Source organism: Vanacampus margaritifer, chromosome 4 (genome assembly GCF_051991255.1).
Source record: "Vanacampus margaritifer isolate UIUO_Vmar chromosome 4, RoL_Vmar_1.0, whole genome shotgun sequence".
Taxonomy (NCBI): domain Eukaryota; kingdom Metazoa; phylum Chordata; class Actinopteri; order Syngnathiformes; family Syngnathidae; genus Vanacampus; species Vanacampus margaritifer.
Genome location: NC_135435.1, coordinates 2,604,175 through 2,627,715, shown reverse-complemented (window position 1 = coordinate 2,627,715; position 23,541 = coordinate 2,604,175). Strand labels below are relative to the sequence as shown.

The 23,541-nt window shown below is 38.9% G+C and overlaps 1 protein-coding gene across 1 annotated transcript; it reads left to right on the top strand.

Annotated features, from left to right (window-relative positions):
- The first annotated feature begins 1,419 nt into the window (after positions 1-1,419).
- On the top strand, positions 1,420-23,016 carry fah (fumarylacetoacetate hydrolase (fumarylacetoacetase)). Its single transcript, XM_077564249.1, has 14 exons — positions 1,420-1,705; positions 1,913-2,023; positions 4,286-4,407; positions 6,662-6,711; positions 7,706-7,796; positions 8,852-8,949; positions 9,214-9,266; positions 9,384-9,483; positions 18,467-18,597; positions 20,390-20,465; positions 20,815-20,861; positions 21,193-21,294; positions 22,241-22,358; positions 22,621-23,016. Exons 1-14 carry the CDS (start codon positions 1,625-1,627, stop codon positions 22,695-22,697), a joined length of 1,257 nt encoding a protein of 418 aa, XP_077420375.1. The 5' UTR covers positions 1,420-1,624; the 3' UTR covers positions 22,698-23,016.
- Positions 23,017-23,541: the final 525 nt, after the last annotated feature.

Genomic DNA, 23,541 nt, shown 5'->3' with positions numbered 1-23,541 from the left:
TCCCCCCCCCCCCCCTCTCTCATCGTTGAAATTGCAATCTCTCGAAATAATCACCATTTTTAATAAATGTATCTGCTGTAATCTGATTTTTTTTGTACTGTATCGGAATACTGTTAAAAAAAATTGGATTCTGAATACGTAATGGCGGTGCTTATTCCGTTACTCCCCAAGCCTGGACATCAGTATCAGTTACTGTACTCTACTTTTGAAATGATGATTAGACCCCTTATGAGCACTAACCTTTAAATTTAATTGATTTATAAATTAGTTTTATATTCAGTGACTTACATCAACAATTTAACAAATAATTAAATGACAATGTTCACTTTCCGCAAAGTGATATAATGGCCAAGTACAATCAAAAGTAATTAATCAACCTAATGGCATTGACTATTGACAATTCTGATCTTATGTCGCATGTCAAAATGGTGGTCAACTCGGTGAAAAGAAGCTCTCCACTCATTGAAAAGCATTGGACTCCAGATCAGTGTAATTTGATTCGTGAGGAATATATTGATTTAAAAATGTGATGAAATGTCATTTGACTACTATAACAATATTCCTGGTTTGTATGCTAGTCACAGGCAAACGCAATCGACTGTCGTTTTCACTGTGCAAAGGAAGCATTTTCATTGCGTTGCATGGCGGGAATATCAGAAATGTCAATTGACAAATCCGATCTACGTCATAACTTCAACGCACATCTCCAAAAGCATAAGGCATCCCAGGGCTCCGGGTGGAGGTTGGCGTGAGTTCGCTTCCTCGCCTGGGAGAACATATATGCGTGTGAGTGCACCACAAAACAAAAACAAAAAAGCATGAGGCATCCCGAACTCAAACGGTTGCTTCACTTTGACACATCAAATATGGCGACGAAGTGAGTGTACGATTTTGTGCTACAATTTACAAGCAGTATGGTGTGTACCTACATGACGCATGATTATGATGTCCGAATTCAACTTCCGCAAAAACGCGGAGGATGAACTCGAAAGTTTTTCTTTTCTTTTTTAAGTGAGGATAAGCAATTGAGAAAATGAATGGATTTCTTAAATATTAGGGGGAGATTACACGGCAACGCGCTGTTGCAACTTTACATGCATAAATCAAGACCGCTACACTTTTCCCTGACGCGTGGTAACGCCAAATTCGCCAACTTCGCACGTCTCCAGCAACGCATGTTGTCCTCGGCTCAAACCATTACGTGTTACAACTTTCGCAAACAAATAACTAACCATAACACATCTTATATTTGTTGGAAGTCAACCTAAATAATGAATTTAGTAAACACTTGCACGTACATTTAATGTACTGTTCATATAACATCACAATGTAAAGTTGTTCATGCACGACTTTTACTTTATGTGTTTATCTTAATTTATATGCACAGCTCCTTAAATGTGAAGGTGTGGGGGGGGGGGGGGGGTGCTAAGTCATTCCACAAACTGGTTTATATTAACTTCAGAGGGCCCAAGTTAGGGTGGATCCGGCTGCCTGCCTGTGATTGGATGTGCGGTAGCAGGCGGGCCGGTCCAAAGGCTGCAACATCTGTAAACTCTCGCAGATGTTGCTCAGTGCTCACTCAGTAACTCAGCAAGGTTGAACTAATACTAACTCTGGAGTGAAAATGTCTTTTATAAAAGTACAACCATCATCTGATTTCTCCTTCCACAACCTACCATATGGCATATTCTCCACATTGGACAATGTAAGTGCTTTTGGTCTTTGTTCTATGGACTTGCATTTAAGTGCACCCCATTTACCATTTAAACAAGAAAGGACCAAACATGGTTTTCAAATTTGAACACAATACTTTCTTTCTTGCATGATTACGCTTTGTTACAGTATATGCTAAAATGTGAGAATGAGTCCTCAAGGACTCACAGAGCTAATTTGAGATGTTTTATTTCCTCAGCCCAAACGTCGCATTGGTGTGGCCATTGGAGACCAGATACTGGACCTGGGTGTGATACTCTCACTGTTTCAAGGACCAATAATGTCCAAACATAAAGATGCCTTTCAAAAGGTAATTGTTTTGCATTGTGAAGGACAGTATTTTCGGGCTGGGTGATTATGAAGAAGATTGATGAAGATTATGATTTTAATCGATTTTAATCTAACAAACCCAACAAACATTTATTTAAAGATTTCATTTATTCAAAAATAAATCAGACAACAATTATGTACTGTATACTGATTCAGAATCAGAAGTAGTTGGGATCTAGCGTAAACATGTCTTGTAAACCACCTATAAAGCATTCTGCCACTTGTGCAAAATTACAACTCACAATAACATTCGGATGTAACAGTTCATAAGAATGACAGCTTTTAATAATCCAGAAAAGGCAAAAATGTATTTAGTTTAATGCTGTCAGGCGGTTTAAAATTTTCAAACTAATTAATCGCACAATTTTCCATGATTAATCGCGATTAATCACATTTTTCTACTTCTGCTTATTATATATATATATATATATATATATATATATATATATATATATATATATATATATATAGTAAAATCTTGGAATTAATGTAAAATAATCAAATAGAAAGTATATTTAGAATCAAAGACTGTTCTGATAGTTTTCTTTGATCCTTGAATAGAATTCCATCCATCAATTATCTACCGCTTATCCGTGTCGGGTCGCGGGGGCAGCAGTTTTAGCAGTGAAGCCCAGACTTCACTCTCCCCAGCCACTTGAACCAGCTCCTCCGACGGGATCCCAAGGCGTTCCCAGGCCAGCCGAGAGACATAGTCTCTCCAGTGTGTCCTGGGTCGTCCCCGGGGCCACCTCAACTGGTTCCTCTCAACGCGGAGGAGTAGCGGCTCGACACTGAGTCCCTCCCGGGTGACCGAGCTTCTCACCCTATCTCTAAGGGAGAGCCCGGATACCCTGCGGAGGAAACTCCGTCGCTTGCATCCGGGATCTTGTTTTTTTCGGTCACAACCCACAGCTCGTGACCATAGATGAGGGTAGGAACGTAGATCGACCGGTAAATCAAGAGCTTTGCCTTTCGGTTTAGCTACTTTTTGACTGAGGACCATGGTCTCGGATTTGGAGGTGCTGATTTTCATCCCAACTGCTTCACACTCGGCTGCGAACCGCTCCAGCGAGAGTTGGAGATCACGGCCAACAGCTACACATCATCTGCAAAAAGTAGAGATGCACTGTTGAGGCCACCAAACCGGACCCCCTCAACGCCTCGACTGCGCCTAGAAATTCTTTCCATAAAAGTTATGAACAGAATCTGTGACAAAGGGCAACCTTGGCTGAGTCCAACCCTCACGGGAAACTTATTTGACTTACTGCCGAATAGAATTCTTTTGTAAAATACAGCTGCTGAACAAAACAATCCAAATGTGCTCAGCTTTTCACGGCATCTTTTTTCCCATAGAGAGAATTCCCAAAACGCTTCCAGGTTTAGTTTTGCCGACAAGCAGCACACTTCAGAAGGGTTGATCAGGGTATTTTGCTCTGAGATGATACACCAGAGACATACAACTAATATGCTATTTGAATTTGGCTTTGTAAAGTCCACAAATTACTTGCGATTTCTCCAAGAAGTGTCAAGCAAATAAAACTGAAAGGAAAACTAACCTATAGTTTGTGTTTGTCCATCTTCGCCCTGGTGGCCCTAACAGCAAGTAAATGAAATTGAGTTAACTGAGTTATTTTTTTAAACGATGTAAAGAATTTAAATGAATCTCCAGAGTTAACGCTTTAATTTTGACAGCCCTAATTTGTTAATATGCACCTCGATTTCATGATTTAGCACATTTTCAACGATTAAATTTTTAAAATGTTGATTAATCTAATTAATTATATTTATTGCCCAGCCCTAGTATTTTCCTCAACATGTCACTAAGATTGCCATAGTATTACTGGAGTCAGAATTAAACAGCATTATCCTTTTACTTTTGCAAGTTTAAAAATTATATGATCAACATTTTCACAAAAAAACATTGTGGAGTTGTGACCAAGTACGTATGACTCCCAGTGCTATTATACTGCGTGTGTCATAAGGCAGAATAACACATATTGCTGTGTCTACAGGGTTCTCAAGTTGCATCGTAATCTTTCTTTAAATCATTCTTCAACCCTAGCATGAGTACACCTTGCAATAGTTGTAGCGTAAGCAGTACATACTGTAAGCAGAATACTTATAATATTATACACTCTAAAACAATAATCAATGTTACATACTGTAGGACTTGTCCAATTCTGCATGCTTATACATAATGTTGTGTTTGACTGTAAATATGATATTATGTTCCATATGTCAGTCTACACTAAATGCTTTCATGGGTCTGGGATATGAAGCATGGAAGGAGACGAGAAGCACTTTGCAGTTTTTGCTCTCAGCCAATGAAAGCACTCTAAGAGATGACTGCACTCTATGTAGAAGGTGAGTCTATATAGTTAATCTTTTTCACCAAGCTACTGTTTTGTACGATTGTGAACATACAACATTATACCACAAGGCATTAAGCGCAGTAAAATCCCTGCCATGCTTGACGGTGCCAAAACAAGTCAGCGTGTCCATCACAGCAGCCAGAACAGTGTCACATACTGTACCTTCAAAATGTGTATTGTGTTTCATATTTATGAAGTCAGACAACTTGTGAAATCACAGTGGGCAAGACCGGCCAAAATCCCAATGCATTCACTATTACATTGACTAAATGGACCACAGTGCAGCATTTGATACAGTTGATCATAATATAGCCTACTGTTGAAAAAGCTGGGAATTTGGGTGGGGTTGAATTGAACCTAAATGTCCTTTAGCTAAACCAAAACAAAATGGGGGCAATTGTCTTTGGCAATAAAGAAAAGAGAATTGCTGTTAGAAAACACCTACAGTCACTGTCTGTATAAACCAAAGACCAAACCCGAAATCTCGGATTGCGGATAGCTGACTTTCAGCAATATCAAATCAATCACTACTTACCAGCTGAAAAACCTCTCCAGACTGAAGGTCTGCATTCTCCAAGCAGACCAAGAGAAGCTTATCTACGCTTTTGTCTCCAGTAGACTTAACTCATTCAAACCCCAAAACGTATAAATATGTTTTTTAATACTTTGTCCTTGACTCCCCAAAAACTTATTTATATGTTTTTTATGTTGTTGTTTTTTTATGCTAGAGCATACAAAAGGCTTTGATGCAGCTTCTGACCTGAAGAGGTCGCTTAAAGCAATGGTAGTTACAAAAAAACTGTAGCTATTACAAAAAATGGCCAGCATGTGGCAGCAGAGAATACTACAGTAGATCAGCCAAGGCTATGTTGCAATAAGCTCTTCTCTACAATGTTTCCAATAGGTTTGGGAAACAACAGATACAAATATACTTTTTTTCCTGATGAAAGAAGAGACTCTATGCTTGCCTTTGGTATATATATATATATATATATATATATATATATATATATATATATATATATATTTTTTTTTTTATAGCAATAGAACAGAATATTCTGTGGACCTTGCAAAATCAGTCAAAATCCAGTAGACCAGCCGGAAGCGAAGGGGGTTGGTTGCTTCAGTGAAAATGACTGTTTCTGTCTGGACTCTCTCAAAAGAGCATTAGAAAGTTGTAGCACATTCAGAACGCTGCAGATGGAGTTATGACCAAAACAAAGAGATCCGAACATATCACTCCACTCCTAAAGGCTCTGAGTCAGCTGTAGAATAGATTTCAAAATTCTGCTACTGGTCTATAAATTACTGACTGGTTTGGATCCTAAATTTCGAATACATTAAAGAAATGCTAATTGAATATAAAACTCACTAGAGCTCTGAGCTCTTTAGTGGAGCCCAAAGTTCTAAGTAAACATGGTGAAGCTGCATTTTGCTGGTATGCTGCACACAAATGGAATAAGCTGCCAACAGAAGTGAAGTCAGCCACAAGTGTAAATGCTTTTAAATCCAGGTTAAAAACTTTGCTTTTTTCCCTACACTATTGATTTAATTTGAAATGTTTTAAAACGCTATCAATGCATGTTCATTTAGTAATTTTGTAAGCTACTTTGGTTTTAGTCACCTTGAGTGTGCACTTTGGTTTGCTTGTTCTTTTTCTTTTGTTCTTCTGTCGTTTTTTTTTTTAGTTTGTTTTTACTTTTCATACTCTCCACTTCCACCCCCTCTTCTTCTGGCACAGTATATGCAAAAGAGAAGTATTATTTTTTTCTTAGGCAATTGTTTGTTTGTTTTGCCGTCAAATATGTTTCTTAATTTAATTTAATTTAATTTGGCGGCCGTGGTTCAGGGTGTAGAGACGGTCAATCAGTAAACAGAAGGTCGGCTGTTTGATCCCCGCTCTCTCTGAGTCATTTGTCGTTGTGTCCTTGGGCAAGGCACTTCACACACATTGCCTCCAGTGCTACTCACACTGGTATATGGAAGGTGCGAATGTTTGGTGGTGGCAGCCACGCTTCCATCAGCCTGCCCCAGGGCAGCTGTGGCTACTTAAGTAGCTTACCGCCACCACAGTGTGAATGTGTGAGTGCGTGAATAATGTATCCATTCCATTGTAAAACGTCTTTGAGTGTCTAGAAAAGCGCTATATAAAACTGATGCATTATTAAATTAATTACTTTATGGTTACTCAGTATATTATGTTCTTGTTTTAACTTACTGGTAACTTTTTTCTTTTTTGTCTGCAGAGCTTTTGTCCCTCAGAGCGCTGCCATTATGCATCTTCCTGCAGATATTGGTAAGTCTACAGTACACACATGTGCACAAAATCAACACAGACACACAATAAATGTACTACTTGGCTAAATAGAAAATTATCTCAGAGAATTATTACAATTCAGGGAGATTTGAAATTAGGGTGGCACAGTGGTCGATTGATTAGCACGTTGGCCTCCTAGTGCATGGGTCATGAGCTCTAATCCGGGCTCCGGCCTTCCTGAGTGGAGTTTGCATGGTCTCCCGTGCGTGGGTTTTCTCCGGCTACTCTGGTATCCTCCCACATTCCAAAAAGCCTGCATTAATTGAACGAACACTGTGAATTGTCCTTGGGTGTGATTGTGAGTGTGAGTGGTTGTTTGTATGTGAATGCCTTGCAATTGGCTGGCAACCAGTTCAGGGGGTACCCCGCCTACTGCCCAAAGACAGCTGGGGTAGACTTCAGTACGCCTGCGACCCATGTGAGGATAAGCTGTTCAGGTAATGAATGGCTGGATGGATGGCTACATTTGAAATTAAACAATTAAAAGATAAAATGTGCGTGTTCACAATTTAAAACAGTTACCAGGTGCCTTAATGAAATGTGTCAGATACTATTTGGTCAACTTACACAAAAGCAAAAAAAATCCAAATTGCATGTGATTCTCTCTGTGGAAGTTAATAATCCAAAGAGGTGTTGAAAATGAAGGAGAACATTATTAAACAGAGGGCAAAAAGTTACTTAGTGGGCAAATCGAACATGTCACGAGCCAAAAGATAAGACCTTGGGTCAAATATGAATGCAATGTAATGACATAGCTGCTGAATTAGCAGGGCTGTTTGATTTTAGGAGTGGCTTATTCATTAACACTTATTAGCACTAGGTGGCAGTGTTTTCTTCTAATGTGGGAGAAAATGATTCATGATACTGTATCTGGTTTCTGCTAGATGAAATAACATTACATTTTGCTTTAATTGTTACATTTTCAGCCTGTTAATCACTGTGATTTATGTGACTTAGAATTTTTTTTTAACAGGTGATTACACTGACTTCTATTCATCCAGGGATCATGCAACTAATGTTGGCACCATGTTTCGTGGAAAGGAAAATGCTCTAATGCCAAACTGGTAAACTAATATTAATACTCCTGTTTGTTTTGTTTGATTATTTGTTTATTTCACAATATCACATAATTCATAAATACAATCTCACATCCGTGCGATCAACAAAGTCTCACGACGGAATATACATTTTAGTTTTAATTTGTGAAAAAGGACGCCCCAAAAAGCTATTAACTTATAGGAGTCCAAGCCACCACCCTGGGCAAGATTTAATTTACGATTTACATGGCAAAGTGCAGCTTTTTAAATAATAAATAATGAATGACTTAATTACTAACTCTTATAGATATATTTACAAAATACACAATTGACTTTTGGTCAAAATTTTTGACCAAAAGATTATCAAAAGCAGTCTACATAATTTCCATTTGGTGGTCGATAAATTACTCCTAGGATGTAGCAAGGACTATTCATGTTTTTTATTTCTATAAATAATCTATAACTTATTATAACTTCAATGGTATAACATCTGCAGGCAAGCGCTGTTCGAGAGAGGACTGTGTGGACAGTGGAACCAACTGCCCAGTGCTCTTTGCATCAATGATATGTACAGGCACAATCCAAGGTTCATTTTATTGATATAGCCGATGCCCATATTAATACAAGGGCATTGTACCACAGCAGCATAAGTGTAGCCTTTGGCTGCCTCAGTTGCGAAGCACAAACATCCTTCATTTATTCATAGGCTCTCATGGGAGGCATGCTCAAGCATCACTCTCTCTTGGGTTCCGACAATGCAATGCAGAGAAGATGCTTAACAGGATAGTATTCTCATCTGCTTTATGGTCATTCTGTCATTTTTTTTAATTCAATAATTGTGCAACATTTACGTAGTTAAGAGCTTACTATTATATACTTTTATCCGTGCTTGACAAAACTGTTTTATCTCTTCCAAACAGTATAAATCAGAGGTCAGACATTAATGTTGCACTAAAGAACCTGGTTCTACTTGTATAATCATATTTCAGAATGTCCCTCAGATTATTATGATATTGAAAACATCAGTTAAAACAACTTAATTATTTATTATTTTCTCTTAATCAGCACTTTATTTTGTTCAGGTTGAGCCTTCCTGTGGGATATCATGGAAGAGCATCATCAGTGGTTGTTTCTGGCACCCCCATTCGGCGACCGTTGGGACAGATGAGACCTGATCAGAGTATCTTTAAATTCATTACACTGACTTTGCTGATAAATGTTGACCAAATGTAAATGAGCCACATACACACTAATGTCCATCAATGTGAGTTTGTGTAGTTAAATATTTACTGTAGATTGTAATAGTTTGGTTCAAGAAAAAGCCTTCACCTTTTAATATATTATTACATTTTACATTACATTATCTAAATGAATAATGAACACAGAACAGTACAAGTAAACATACAGACTGAATTTACAGCAATGTTACTTTCCTTCGTCGCAGCAAAACCTCCTGTTTTTGGCCCATCAAAGCAATTGGACATTGAGTTGGAGATGGTGATTATAGCTTTCGCTCATCTAATCACTTGCATGCTTGTAAATCTCTCGCTCACTTCATTTAAATTGAAATTTATTTTAATATCTAAAAATATGCACGTTTTATTCTGTGTGTAGGCTTTCTTTGTTGGAGGGAGGAATTTGCTTGGGGAGCCAATCCCTATTGAGAAAGCCCATGAACACATCTTTGGCATGGTACTCATGAACGATTGGAGTGGTAAGAATGCACATCTATCACTCATCAACATTAAATGCACAATAATAAGTAGGTGAGGGCAGTGCAGTAAGTTAAGTGCATTATGTTGGATTTAGTAAAAATGAGTGCGCAACTGCATGACCCGCAACAGGATAAGTGGAATAGAAAATTGATGGACAGATGGACCAAAAGTGCTCCACGTTACATCTTGTACTGTATTGTTTTACATAATATGACATATTTAAATCAAGAAGTAAACAAATTGCTAATGCCTTGTCGTTTAATGTGTGGAATAATGCTTTACTTAGTCAAAGAAGCTTGTCTACGGATACACTTTGTATATTGTATTATTTACAATTTAAAAGAGTCCTCATGTATTCTCACAAATTGTCTTTTCCATAGCTTCATGATCAAGAATTGTAGTTCACTTAACGCATCCGTGTTGAAATAAGCCTTTTTTGAGAGAGCAGCCCTGCTTCATGAAAGTGAATCATTGGCCACCCCTTCCCAGAAACAGCTGGGCCAATGACGAGTGAGGATTTCATTACCATGATGACTAATTGCCACATTAAGGATGGCTGCAGGTTGACCCGAAGTGTAAAAAAATAAGCAAGTGTGAACTGCAAACACAACAAGTCTAAAAAAGTGCTTTTGAATTGTTCCAGTGTGCTTGTGCAGGGCCGGCCCAGGGCATAGGCAAACTAGGCGGTCGCCTAGGGCGCCATTTAGTAGAGGGGGCGCCAAAATGCAGGGCAAAAAAACCCCCGATAAATATTATTTCCCCCCCTCAGGTTTTCTAAACTAAAATATGTAAATGACCCTGCTATTATTTTAGTTTTTGCAATTTTGTATTGCAGAATTGCGTTGTTTTATTGTGGTATTATAATATAGTTGAGACTTTTATTTTGAAGGATACAGAAAAAGGTCTCATAAACCGGTAGTAATTGACACAAGTAACCTACGTACTTAGTAGCGCCGTCTTCCAAGTGCAGGGAAGACGTGTGCGCGCCACAGGAAATCAGAGAAAACGGAAATTTACAACTAATTCAGTGAACGATTCTTTAGCACCGTTTGTATTGGAGCAATGTTTCATTGTTTACCTAATGTTGCTATATTTCATGTACATTGTGTAATTTACTGCATAGTAAAACGTTACAGTTTTCGTCCACTGGAGTGTGCTAACGCTCCTTGGTAAATATTTAGCAATGCTATTGCTCAAGATTCTTGACTAAGAGTGTATTTTTGTATGGCTTATTTTTGTTTTAAGGTATTTATAAAGGCAGTGGGCAAGGTTAAAATGTTTATTTATAATATAAATTCTACTCAAGAGATTGTCAAGGCTATAAAAGGTAATAATTTAAGGCAATTAATTTATAGTATATGGTAGGGTGACCAACCTCCTCTGAGGGGGCTGATCATTTTTTTACATCCTGTTGGGGCGTCTGGTGGGTTTCTAAATTCATGAAAATGTCCGGTTGGTATTGCGTGAATACTAGGAAGTGAAGTACACTGTGTAACTGCAAATGGTACCACAATTTCAAGGCCGGGGCAAGTGTCCTCTTTTTTTGGAAATTGGAATATGGTCGCCCTAAAATATGGTTTAAATACGGTAAAAGGATGCATAAAACATACCGTTTGAGTTATTAATGGCAATTTTTGTTTATTTGTACTGTAGCTCTTACAGTGTGTTCACACAAAGGAAGGTTTAAAAAAAAGTTTTGAACCATCAGTTGGAGAGACCACCTTTATTTCAACCGAGGATGCTACAAAATGTTATAGAGCATATATATTTTATTTATTTTACATTATTAGATTACTTTATTTATATATGCTATATTATACTGCATATATATTTTATATAATAATTATTTTTTTATGACTTCTAGTCTAGTATATACTATGAGATCATGACCTGGCAACCTGAATCTGACCTGCTGCTGTTTACAGTGAAGGGTAGGGGGAGGGGTCGTGTATCGAGTGTTAGCGCTATTGATAGATGGATGGCTCGCTTATGTCGTTGTCTATACATCAAAAACCTTTACAATGAAAAGGTCCAAGCTCTCAGGTACTGCATTAAGGAAGCGGCGAAAGGAGGAGGAGGAAAAACGGGCCAGGGTAGAGGCATGTATGTGAGTCAATCAAAAGTGTCAGCAACAACAGCTTTGTTAGCGAACAAAGCTTTACTTTAACTCATTGGATGACTATCTATCTATCTATCTATCTATCTATCTATCTATCTATCTATCTATCTATCTATCTATCTACTTATCTATCTATCTATCTAGCTATCTATCTAGCTAGCTATCTATCTCTCTCTCATCGTTGAAATTACAATCTCCCGAAATAATCCCCATTTTTAATAAATGTATCTGCTGTAATCAGATTTTTCTTGTACTGTATCGGAATACATTTTTTAAAAATTCTGAATACGTAATGGCGGTACTTATTCCGTTACTCCCCAAGCCTGGACATCAGTATCAGTTACTCTACTCTACTTTTGAAATGACGATTAGACCCCTTATGAGCACTAACCTTTCAATTTAATTGATTTATAAATCAGTTTTATATTCAGTGACTCGCTCTCTCGCTCTCTCTCTCTCACCTTTTGGCAAACGATTAAAGACTGTCGGTGTTTTTCGTGCTGACTTAAGAGTGCAACCCATCACCTTATTTCTTTCCTAAGCGCTTGTTTAGCAGCCCCATAGCGGCCATTATGCATCTGTAGACTTAATACAGTCTATTTCATCTATGTTTCAGTTGTCTGAAACAGAAGTGATTTCAACATCCTTGGCGTCATTGGCTTACTAACTGTTATAAAATGCATGCGGTTGGTCAGCAAACGTTTCTCTGAGGCGCTCACCGTAAACGCAACCTCAGACCGGCTACGGCTACTGAATTTGTGCCCATAGACACCTCGTTGAACAATTGTTACACCATACGTCAGCCTCTCCGCCATATTGAATGTGGTCAATCTACCATCTCTCTCTCTGTCTCTCTGTCTCTCTGTCTGTCTCTCTCTCTCTCCCTCTCCCTCTGTCTGTCTTTCTGAGCGTTTATTTTTATTTTGTCTTCATGAGCATACTTGGTATTGGAGTAATCCAAAATAATCAAGTTACATTACTTTAATATTATGGTACTTGGATTGCGCTACTAACTACAGTTTTTAGCAGGTAACTTGTAACTGTAACGGAATACATTTTAAAAGTAACCCTCCCAACCCTGCTGATGTCACAAGTCTAATCTGTAACTTAAACAGTCATACAATAAGTTAAGGGCATGAGTATTGAATAACTTCTTGTCATTATTTTCCCTTTACTTCTGATTTCAAGTTATCCGTTTGTCAATATAGGAGTACTAGAATGAAAGCGTGGAATGGGAACTACTATGAATTGGAAAACCTCCAAAAGGTGACACGCACCACCGCTGCTGGGCAAATAAACCCTCAAAGATTACAATAGTTTGCAGGTACACATCAGCAGACTCCGTCCACAAACGATACCCAAGGAAATTGAAAGACAAGAAACTCGAATGAGCAGCAAGCCATGAGCATAAGTGTAAACAATGGAGACTTAGGTTAAAATCTTTCATGGCTAATAGCATCTCAATGCACTAACCACATCGATTTGCATTTTTATTTGGTGAACATAAAACCTGCTTCCTATTTTACTTGAAAGACACAGATTTCTTGATCTGATTAGCTCTTGGTGCTGATGTGACGCAGCCTCTCGTGCTCTCTGATTGAAGAGCAATCTAGAGGGTAGGGCTGGGCAATAAATCTATTTTTTGAATTAGTTCGAGTGTTTTGTTGTGGACGATTACAAAAATTATAACATCAAGTTTTTTTCCCCCTTTCGTTGCGCTGTGCCCGTGGCTTTCGCTCCCATGCGCTTCCGTAGCTTTAGCTCTGCTAGTCGTGTCCTCACACACTCCATACAGGAGGAACTCAACAAGAGCAAACAAACTCCCGCTAAAAAATAAAAACAAACAAACAGTATACCATGTTCCGTGGAGGAGTCATTAACACAAGGAAGCATGCATGACAAGAAAGGGGCACAATAAGAGCGATCACCAAAGCGGACACGTTGCACCTCGCTAATAAGACTCAATTTCACCACTTGCTGAAAACGGGAGAAGCCAGATATGTGCAACTCATGCTACCTAGCCGCAAGTGCATTGCTCAAGTTGCCCCACGCCATTTGTTTAGGCATTGGTCATTTTGCCGTAACTCAAATGCTAGCGATAGTTTTGCTCTTAACGGCTCCAATATTGGTCAATCATCGTAGCAAGGAATCTTTAGTCTGCTGTAATTGGATATTTTATCCTGATTGCTTATAGACATTTACAAGCATATGTGAATAGCACAAATGTGCACATACAAGCATATGTGAATAGCACAAATGTGCACGTTTAGGCCGCTGCGTGGTCGCTACATGTACGCTATCTCGCCAAGACGGACTCACTTTGCAAGCACTAACAGCAGTATGAAAGACAAGCTTACTTTCACTCGCCGTGCCCGTGACGCTTATCAGCATCTGCGTTGTTTACGACATAAAATCCTTATGAAATTTAGTATAGTGGGCTGGTAATGCTGATAACAAAAAAAGTGAAAGGAGATCTATGGGATGGGGTGAACTTGGTGAAGCGGACTAATCACGGTAAAATAGCCGATTTACGGCAGGCCAAGACTTTCTTAATCCGGGGACTGGCCAATCAAATAACGCTAAAAGGAAATTTGCCAGTCATGGTAAAACAGCCACCTCAATTTACATAACAGTACTTGTACTTGTTAAATCAGCAGACAGTTGGAGGGCATGACAAAGCTCAGACCTCGGTTCCTACATTAAAGCCAAAATGTGATGTTTATTTGTGTCATTGAGGGACACAAGTAACACTGTTTAGCTTATAAAACAAAGTTGACCAAAAAAGTTGTACTTTTCTACTTTATCAACACATAGATTTACATTTCCAGAAGTATTTGATTCAAGGTAGAAGTTTTGCACATTGATTCCAAGAGAAGAAATATGGTTACTTTTGTTAACTGATAAAATGAAAGCAAAACTTTTTAACTCTTTCACTGCCAGACGTTTTCAGAAACGGGATGTCGCCAGTGCCAGCCGATTTAAGCATTTTGACTGATCTTTCAAGATCCACAGAAAATGTTGTGTTTGGACTATGGAAACACACATACTACCAAATGAAAGATTGAACTCTAATCTTTCATCAGAAAAAAAGTTTGTTCTACCTTATTCCGTTCTTCAGTAATCAACAATAGAAAATGGTTAGTTTCACCGAAATGCTCTGTTTTGAAACAAAAAGTGCAGAAAAAGAGCTTTTTGTGAAACGATGTTATTTCATGCACTCTAGTGAATTCTACACTTCTTTTTGTCCATGAATGATGCCACAAACACCTAAATAGTGCTTTACTTCTGTAATACACCACCAACAACAATGAAAAAGTGTTTTTAGATTGCAAAATACGTTTATTTCCATTCAACAGTGTAACAATTTGACAAAAAATTTCGCAAACTATTTACAAATGTGTGCAACTGTGGTACTATTTACAATTATGTGGATGTTTCAAATACAGTTTTTCTTTTCGTAACACTGCCCTGCGTGCAAGGAGACGGAGCAGGATTTGCACAACAGATACGTTTCACTTCGATTGTCTGTTTCGCGTGCAGACGTTACACTTTCTTGACGGCCTTTTTTTCCGGGGAATAGCAAGTAGCAGACTGTACCCACTACTCCGATGAATATGCATTGGACTCGGGGCACTCTTCGTCGTCCGATTGAACGTCCGCCTGAGCGTCCGCCTGAGCGTCCGCCTGAGCGTGCTCGGTTGTGCTCCGCGTTTTCCGGTGTTAGCATCGCTAGCCTGTGAACCTTTATGACGTCGTCAACGCTTCCAACTTCGGCGTCAACCTCGAAGTCACCATCATCATCATCATCGTCGTCATCAATGTGCTCTTTAGCGTTGGTCGATGCCTTTCGTCTTTGAAAAAAATTCCCAAGTGTGAGCTGCTTGCAACCGGTCGCCATTGTTCACTTCTTCAGCCATCTAATTCCGCCTCACGTCTTCTACTGCCGCGTCAATGCTTCCAACCTCGGAGTCACCATCATCATCATCGATGATGATCATCGTCGTCATCAATGTGCTCTTTAGCGTTGGTCGATGCTTTTCGTCTTTGAAAAAAACTGCTCGAGCGTGAGCTGCTTGCAACCGGTCGCCATGTTCTCTTCCCTTCCCCAGCCATTGTCCCCTCTAGCTCCGCCTCACGTCTTCTACTGACGCCTACCCAATCTTGTCAAAAGAGAGTCATTGCTGCCATCTAGGGGCCAAAAATAGTCATTAGGCTAACGAGATCTGCTTGAAACTTTCACCACAGCTGGCCAAGGCTTTCCTCCACCCGTTTCAAAAAAAAAAGAATTTTTTAAAAAATGGATGACGTCTTTTAACGTCCTTGGCAGTGAAAGAGTTAAAGTTCTTGGTTTATGTAAAATAATAATAATAATAATAAAAAAAAGAATAATATAAAATCGGGGGGGTTCATAAATCAATTTTTGGGTTAAAAAATCTGAGATTTTGTTTTCAGGCAAAATCGCCCAGCCCTACTAGAGAGAAATAATGTTTTTACAATTAAAATTTGATCAAGTACGGAAACATCTTTATAATAAAAAACTAATTAAAAATAGAGCTGCGGGCATCTATGAAGGGCCCAGGCCACTTTGAGGTACTTGCAGGTTGGGGTAGTGGCACATTGGGCTAGTAGCACATTGGAAGTAGAATTTCGTTGAAAATGGCATAATAAACCTTTACATATGGAATTTTTTTTGCCAGGTGTGATGAGTGTGTAAAGCTTTTTGGTCAATGATAAGACCCTTAAGGGCATCATAAATAAATAAATGAAAGTTATTTTATATATGGATTGTTCTGATGTCACTGAACATTTTGAGTGGTGGAAAGTAAAAAAAAAAAAAAAAATCATTAATGACAGTTATCATATCCAAATTTGGGACAAAATACATTAGGTGTCGTAATTTATTTTTTTTGTCGACCCAAGGGCTAGGTGGCACTATATTTATAACTGACTATTGTCATAGAGATACCTTCAGTACTATAAACATGCAAGGGAAGTTTGGGATTTTTTTGGAGCATACCGGGGAGTTATTACATATTTTGTCTTTCATTGCGAAGGAAATATGAAGCACAAAATATGATGCCCCACCCCCGTCATATAGTATTTAGAAAACTCAAGATTTTTCCCCCTGTTGCTGGTCCAGGTCTTGACATGGTCCAGGCCAAGATTGAAGTCAATTAGATCAAACGTGTAGGAGAAATGAGCAAGAGTATGCCCCCTGTAAATGTTAAAAAATAAGCAAAAATCGTACATTCAAAAATTGTAGCTCATAAAATTTTTTTTCTTTTTTTGTCTTTGGCTCCCTCAAATACCAATTTTTTTTCGTAGATCTTGCTTAAACGTACAACCGGGGCTGCTTCATAAAAACAATTATAGGGGGCACTAGTGAGTAATTTTTTGTAACAATAGCACAATACATGATAAAATATTGCTCATTTTGCAAGGTCAAGTTGTGACAAGTTTCATGAGTTTCTGTGCCTGTTTAGGCCCTCAAAATTGGCGTTGTTTTCTTGGCGAACAGTACCTTTTCACGCCCACAGTGATTCACGAAAACTCACAATCTTCGTGTTATGACATCATAAAGGCCTAAACACTCTTCTGAGCAAATATGAGGTAGATCCAGTTAACGTGGTTGGAGAAAAACGTTGAAGAAAAAACTTTTTTTTTAAATTGCCAGTAGGTGGCGCTATCAGTACGAATAAATATAAGTTTGCAGATGTATTCAGACCTAGACTCTCATCAAATGTGTGAAATTTTGAGAAGATAGGATCATCTGGGTCAAGCATCTTAATTGTTACGGTGAATCATCAGACTTCACGGCACCGTAATGGCCACGCCCTTTGGCGAAATGTTACGCTGTTATGTTGTGTTGGGCATGATCAACATCTTAAGGTTTTCCTGACAAAATTTCAACTGGATCCCTCTAACGGGCTCGGCACAATAGATAAAAATGTAAAGTATGACATTTCTTGTCACCACTCGGTGGCGCTACATGTATAACCAAATATTATCATATAGATGTTTTCAGGCCGTGGCTATTAAAATGCATGGGAGGTTTGAGATTTTTTGGAGCTTGTACAGCGGAGTTATTAAGCATTTCCTCTTTTTTGATGAAGGAAATATTAAAGGCAAAAATTGAGGCCCCGTCATATAGTATTTCAAAAAGTCAAGATTTTCTCCCCAGTTGTTGTCCCAGGTCTTGAGATGATGTATGCCAAGTTAGAAGTAAATCGGATGAAAACTGTTGGCAAATGGGCAAAAAGAATGACCACAGTGAATGTACAAAAATGGGCCAAAATTTTACATTCAAAAATCCATAGCTCACTTCCTGTACATTTTAGGATATGGCTTCTGCTGACTTTTTTGTGTGTCCCTGGGCGCTTCACATGCCTTCCAATTTTTCTAGCCCTCGGTCAAACGTGCCGGGATTGGTGCATATTTTTCCACGCTAGCGCTAGAGGGCGCTATTTGTTATTATATTGTTATGGCAACTTCGTAATATCACATTTTTCGCGGACCCCGAGGAGTGTACAAGGTTTGGTGAGTTTTCAGAAATGTTTAGGTCCCCAAAAATGAGATACAATTACAAAGACGACGAAGAAGAATAATAGGGACCTCGCAACAGTAGCTGCTCGGGCCCTAAAAAATTGGGTCACTACGAGTATGGGCGGGGGCTGCCGCTTGCCAATTACTTCTGGAGATTAGTCATCAAACACACACAAACACAATTTCTAGTTCCCCTCTCCAATAAATTCATAGATGAGGCAATGAGGAATGAGGTTTGAATGTAAAGAATATTGACCTGCCTGCTTGCTATCCGGGTAAAAAGACCATAAACATTCATGCTCATGTATAATCTCTTCCAGCTCGAGACATCCAAGCTTGGGAGTATGTTCCTTTGGGTCCATTCCTGGGGAAGAATTTTGGAACAACCATCTCACCTTGGGTGGTCCCCATGGAGGCCTTGTTACCCTTTGCGGAGCAGAATCCCATTCAGGTCATAACCGTGGATGCAAACACTACAGGCTCTATATTCATGCCCAGCGCAATTCTAACTGTGCCAATGGCCGGGCTACACCAAGTGTTGGTATTTTTACAGATGCACAAAGCTTGGCACAGTTAGAAACGGGCAGTTTGCACAATTGTGGGCATTAACACAGCCAATCAAAGAAAAAAATAGGTTAAGATAGGTTGTAAATCGCAATTAGACATTTGGACCTACATTCTAAATCCCGCCTCAAAAATGTAAAACTCAGACTGACTGGTTAGGCACGTGCCAGTGCAGAGGACGTGAGTCCAGGCTTCGGCCTTTCTGGGTGGAAATTGCATGTTCTCCCCGTGCTTGCGTAGGTTTTCTCCGGGTACTCCGGTTTCCTCCCACATTCCAAAGACATGCATGGCAGGTTAATTGAACACTCCAAATTGTCCATAGGTGTGATTGTGAGTGTGGATGGTTCTTTGTCTCTGTGTGCCCTGTGATTGGCTGGCAACCAGTTCAGGGTGTACCCTGCCTACTGCCCGAAGCCAGCTGGGAAAGGATCCTCCTGCAACCCTTGTGAGGACAAGTGGTCAAGAAGATGGATGGATGGATAGATATGTATAATGATGTGTGTGCTGTAGCATGGGCCAGATTTCTAATATTTTGTGGTAGATTGTATGTTTTCATTATTATATGTTCGTTAAATTATTTAATAGAATTAAAAAAATGTAACCGTCTGTTTATTGAGTTTTCACATAGAATAAAATGCCAATGTCCAACAGTATTCACAACAGATGAGAAATATCCCAGATCACCCACCCCGCCACCTACTCTAGGCAAACCTGGACATATAAAAGTTAAATACCAGTCATAAAATACAGATTTCAGACAAAACAAATGCACATCTGGCCATTAATAAAGAAAACATGTGCATGAATAAACAATACAAATAGAAATTAAGGTGAACTGAAAGGCCTTACTGAGGCATAATCTGACAATTTGCAGTGTTAACAGAAGACAAAAAATTTGTTCGTACCTTGTGAAATGACGATGCTTTTTTAGGTAAAGTTAGTCTAATCTTTTTCAACTTCACAAAATAAAGAACTTCGTCACCCTGATGACCATCGGACGCGATGGTTTGCCCTCCTTCGGTTTAGCTCGTAGTGTGCTGTGGGCCCTATCCAGTGCGGGTTTCTCGTCGAGTCCCAATAAACCTTGTAAAAGTTCAGCGACAAATTGTGTGGGTTTCAGTCCTTCAGATCCTTCAGGCAGGCCCACCAAATGAATATTGTTCCACCTGGAGCGTGCCTCCAAATCCTCGCGCTTTTAATTCAGGGAGTCGACCCGCGCAGTTAGCTTACCCACCTCAGTTTGCACGCTAGCTTCCATCGGTTTCAAAGCGGTCGTGATTCGAGCCTTCCTAACTGACACAGATATCGAATTTGGAGACAATCGGCGTTCGTTGCTCGTCCATCATTAGTTTGATGCAGCGTAGCATCTCCTCATTAGCCTTCGGCTTCTCAGGGGACCCAGGCTGCGGGTCCGGCCTACCGCGACCAGACTTGGCGGAGTCAGTCTTCATTCTAAGACTCGGCATACTTGGAATTTCAATTTGGCCGACGTATAGTAACAAGTCACAATCCCAACACTTCACAACAGCGCACTGTGGTCAAGCTATGATGTCAATAAACGTATTTATTATCAAATTCCCCAAGACGTCCCGTTGCACACGTCCTACATCGAACACGTCGGCCGGAAGTCTAGAATGACTTTTTATGATTGCTATATAATTTACCATCCCTTCTTGCAGGACCCACAACCACTCCCCTACCTCCGACATGAAGATCCATACACATTCAACATTAATCTGTTTGTATCACTAAAAGGTATGGAAGACACAAAGTTTGTTTTCGCTCTGTGAGCTGACTCACGTACTGTACACTGCGGGTTACACAATTCTTCCTGTCTTTCATACACTTGGTTTCATATTATACAATGTGCTTCATCCTATTCTTTACCAAAAGTATTTTAACCCTTTCTGCTCACATAATTTTCCAACACAGGCACACATGTTCTGAATTGGTTGAAAAGCATTTTTACATCTACTGAAAATGATAACACTGTTCATTTCATACGTAACTCATCATTAGATTGTGCATGTTGTGTCTGGTGGGTATATGTTATATGTATTATGTAGCGAAACTTGTTTAGTCATAAAAAAATTTTCTCCTTCAGGGCAACTTATGAAAGAATCTTTGAACATCTGCAATTCAAACTTCAAGGTAATATTTTCCATGTTAAATTAACTATAACTATTGATATTAACTAAAGCCTAAATCCAAAATTAAAATGAGTACAGTACTGTAATCCTAAATACATTACATGCCTACATACATTAATAGTTATCTATTTAAAAAAAAAAAAGACCACCACAAACCTTTAGCCAAAACATGGCCAGAGATACACCTAATATTGCAACAAAATGATTATTTGACAGGTAGTCAGGTCTCTTACTGAAACCAGTCAAGAAAGCAGTGATGACATCCTGTGAATCCTGAACGCTTCTCTTTACGTCTGCTTCTGATAAAATGCGCATCTCTTCCATGTTTTTAGTACATGTACTGGACAATGAAGCAGCAGCTCGCTCATCACACAGTCAATGGCTGCAACGTCAGACCTGGAGACCTGCTGGCTTCTGGCACCATTAGTGGACATGTAAGTGTCTGACGACACAGACGTTGCATTTCGTTCGTATAGGCTACCTGTATATATCGTAACTAGGGAAGTAATGATATCCAAACGTCACAATACAATAAATATCACGATATGAACCTCAAAATATGATAATCATCACAATATTGTGGGGAGGTTGGCAATATAAAAAAATAAAACTCACAATTTTGTAAAAAAATAAAAATAAATAATAGAACAAGCTCTTAATTGGGGGGAAAATATCACTACAGTATTGTGTTTTGTACATAATAATACAAGCTCCAGTTCCTGTGTGCACTGCAGTGTGCACGCTCGTGATTTGTCAACTGTAGCCTACAATGACTATATATTGTAGCAACATCAGTCCTCTTAGAAAGAATCTTCACAAAACCAGGGCAGATAATGTCAGACCGAAGAAACCAATCTTGCCAATTAAATATTTACCGGTATCTGAATGCTGATTTTTTTTCTTTCGGTTTTACATATTCTAATTTGAATTTTGTTGTGTTTTGCAGTTATTCTGTTGCTTCACTTTAAAAATTATAGGCTATAGTAGAGCAAAGCTGAAAGTTTAAATTTTTTAAATGTTCAATAGTACATATTTTTTTGTTACTCATAATTTACTTGTACATAAGGACTACTCACATAATATATATATATATATATATATATATATATATATATATATATATTATCATTCAAACGGAAATCTTTGTTTCTAAGGACCAGGTAGCCAGGGTAGGAGCAGGGTTCCCTCAGAACTTTTCATAGCTTTCAATGTTTTTCGTCCCTTAATAAATTGCATTTTATGTTTATTACATACTATGCACAAAATAAGAATTTTAGAAAGGACCTAATAGGGTCCTTGAAGTATATCATAAACGTTGCTCTTGTGGTACATTTGTGGTATCCATTTAATATACAGTGCACATAAACTGTCTCCCAAAAGGATCCAAAGAGTTTTGGCTCCATGCTTGAACTATCATGGAGGGGATCCAAGAGCATTGATCTTGGTGGAAGAGAAACCAGAACCTTCCTACGGGATGGAGATGAAATCACCATTACAGGTTAGAAGTAACAAATCATCATACTGATCAGGAAACAACAAAATAGACACTCTTATCAGTTGGTTAAAATAAAGAATGAGTTGGTTTCGGTCAGCCAAAGCCTGGCCGAAGATCAATAAGCCTAATGAAGATTAAATTACATCCATATATATAACAGCTAATGTGATTTCTATAGTTATAATAACTGGGGTCAGATGAAGATAGAATAGATGGAGGGAAACATGAAGTGGCTTCATCATCAGATGCGTTTTTCTCTTACCAGGTCACTGCGAAAGAGACGGTTACAGGGTGGGTTTTGGGTCCTGCACTGGGGTCATCCTCCCTGCCCTGCAACACTGAACCCGGCAGGATGTTTTGTGTGAACAGGAATATGTTCCTTTGCAGATAGTAAATATTCAGCAGGCACATGCACACATACATAATATGACACACACTGTTTCACATGCTGCTCAAATAACGTGATATGAGCCTCAGTTAATTATTAATGTGTTTCTCAGAGCACCATAGACCAAGAGTGACCTTGTTACTGGAATCCTCTGCAATATGTATCCAACAGAGAGATTGTTTCATGTCATGTAACAGAATCAGTATTATAGATTTTTTTTTTATCTGGTATTTCTGAATCAATAATAAAAGCGTACTACTTTTTTTTAAATTATGTTTTTGTTTTTCTGCTTCTATATTTGTTCTAGAGTTTATCATGTTACCGTTAGTTTTGAAGCTCTCTTAAATCACTGTCACATTCTGAATGGCCACTGTTATTATGGGGGATTCCAGGACACAACATGACACAACCGGGGGGCCCTAAATCCCTGAAGTCTCAAGTCGCAGTGGTAGTTAAGTACATTTCTCTAAATTGTGAAGGAGAGATGAAATTTCCCCCCTGTCGTCATCACAGGTCTGCTTTTTAAAAGGGGTTGAGCCTCCGATGCTACCAATCAGGGAAGCCGATGTCAGCCACCGGTCAACCATTGTCACCACAAAAGTTGAAACACCTGCACAAGCTTGAAGCAAATGCTAGCAGGGAAAAAAAAACATATCACGTTGTATATTTTGGCCTCTAGCCCCAAACAACTTTGAAGGTCACATTACTACAATATTATTATCATGTTATGTTAGGGTGGTGTTTTGTATTATGAATTCAGTAAATAACTTGTTTGACCAGCTGGTGATTGTAAATAGC

Bases quoted from the DNA above. Each gene is read 5' to 3' on its own strand.
- fah (XM_077564249.1), top strand. From the start codon at position 1,625: ATGTCTTTTATAAAAGTACAACCATCATCTGATTTCTCCTTCCACAAC. The intron at 4,408-6,661 runs GTGAGTCTATAT...TTTTGTCTGCAG, and splicing joins GACTGCACTCTATGTAGAAG to AGCTTTTGTCCCTCAGAGCG. The intron at 21,295-22,240 runs GTAAGTGTCTGA...GTCTCCCAAAAG, and splicing joins CTGGCACCATTAGTGGACAT to GATCCAAAGAGTTTTGGCTC.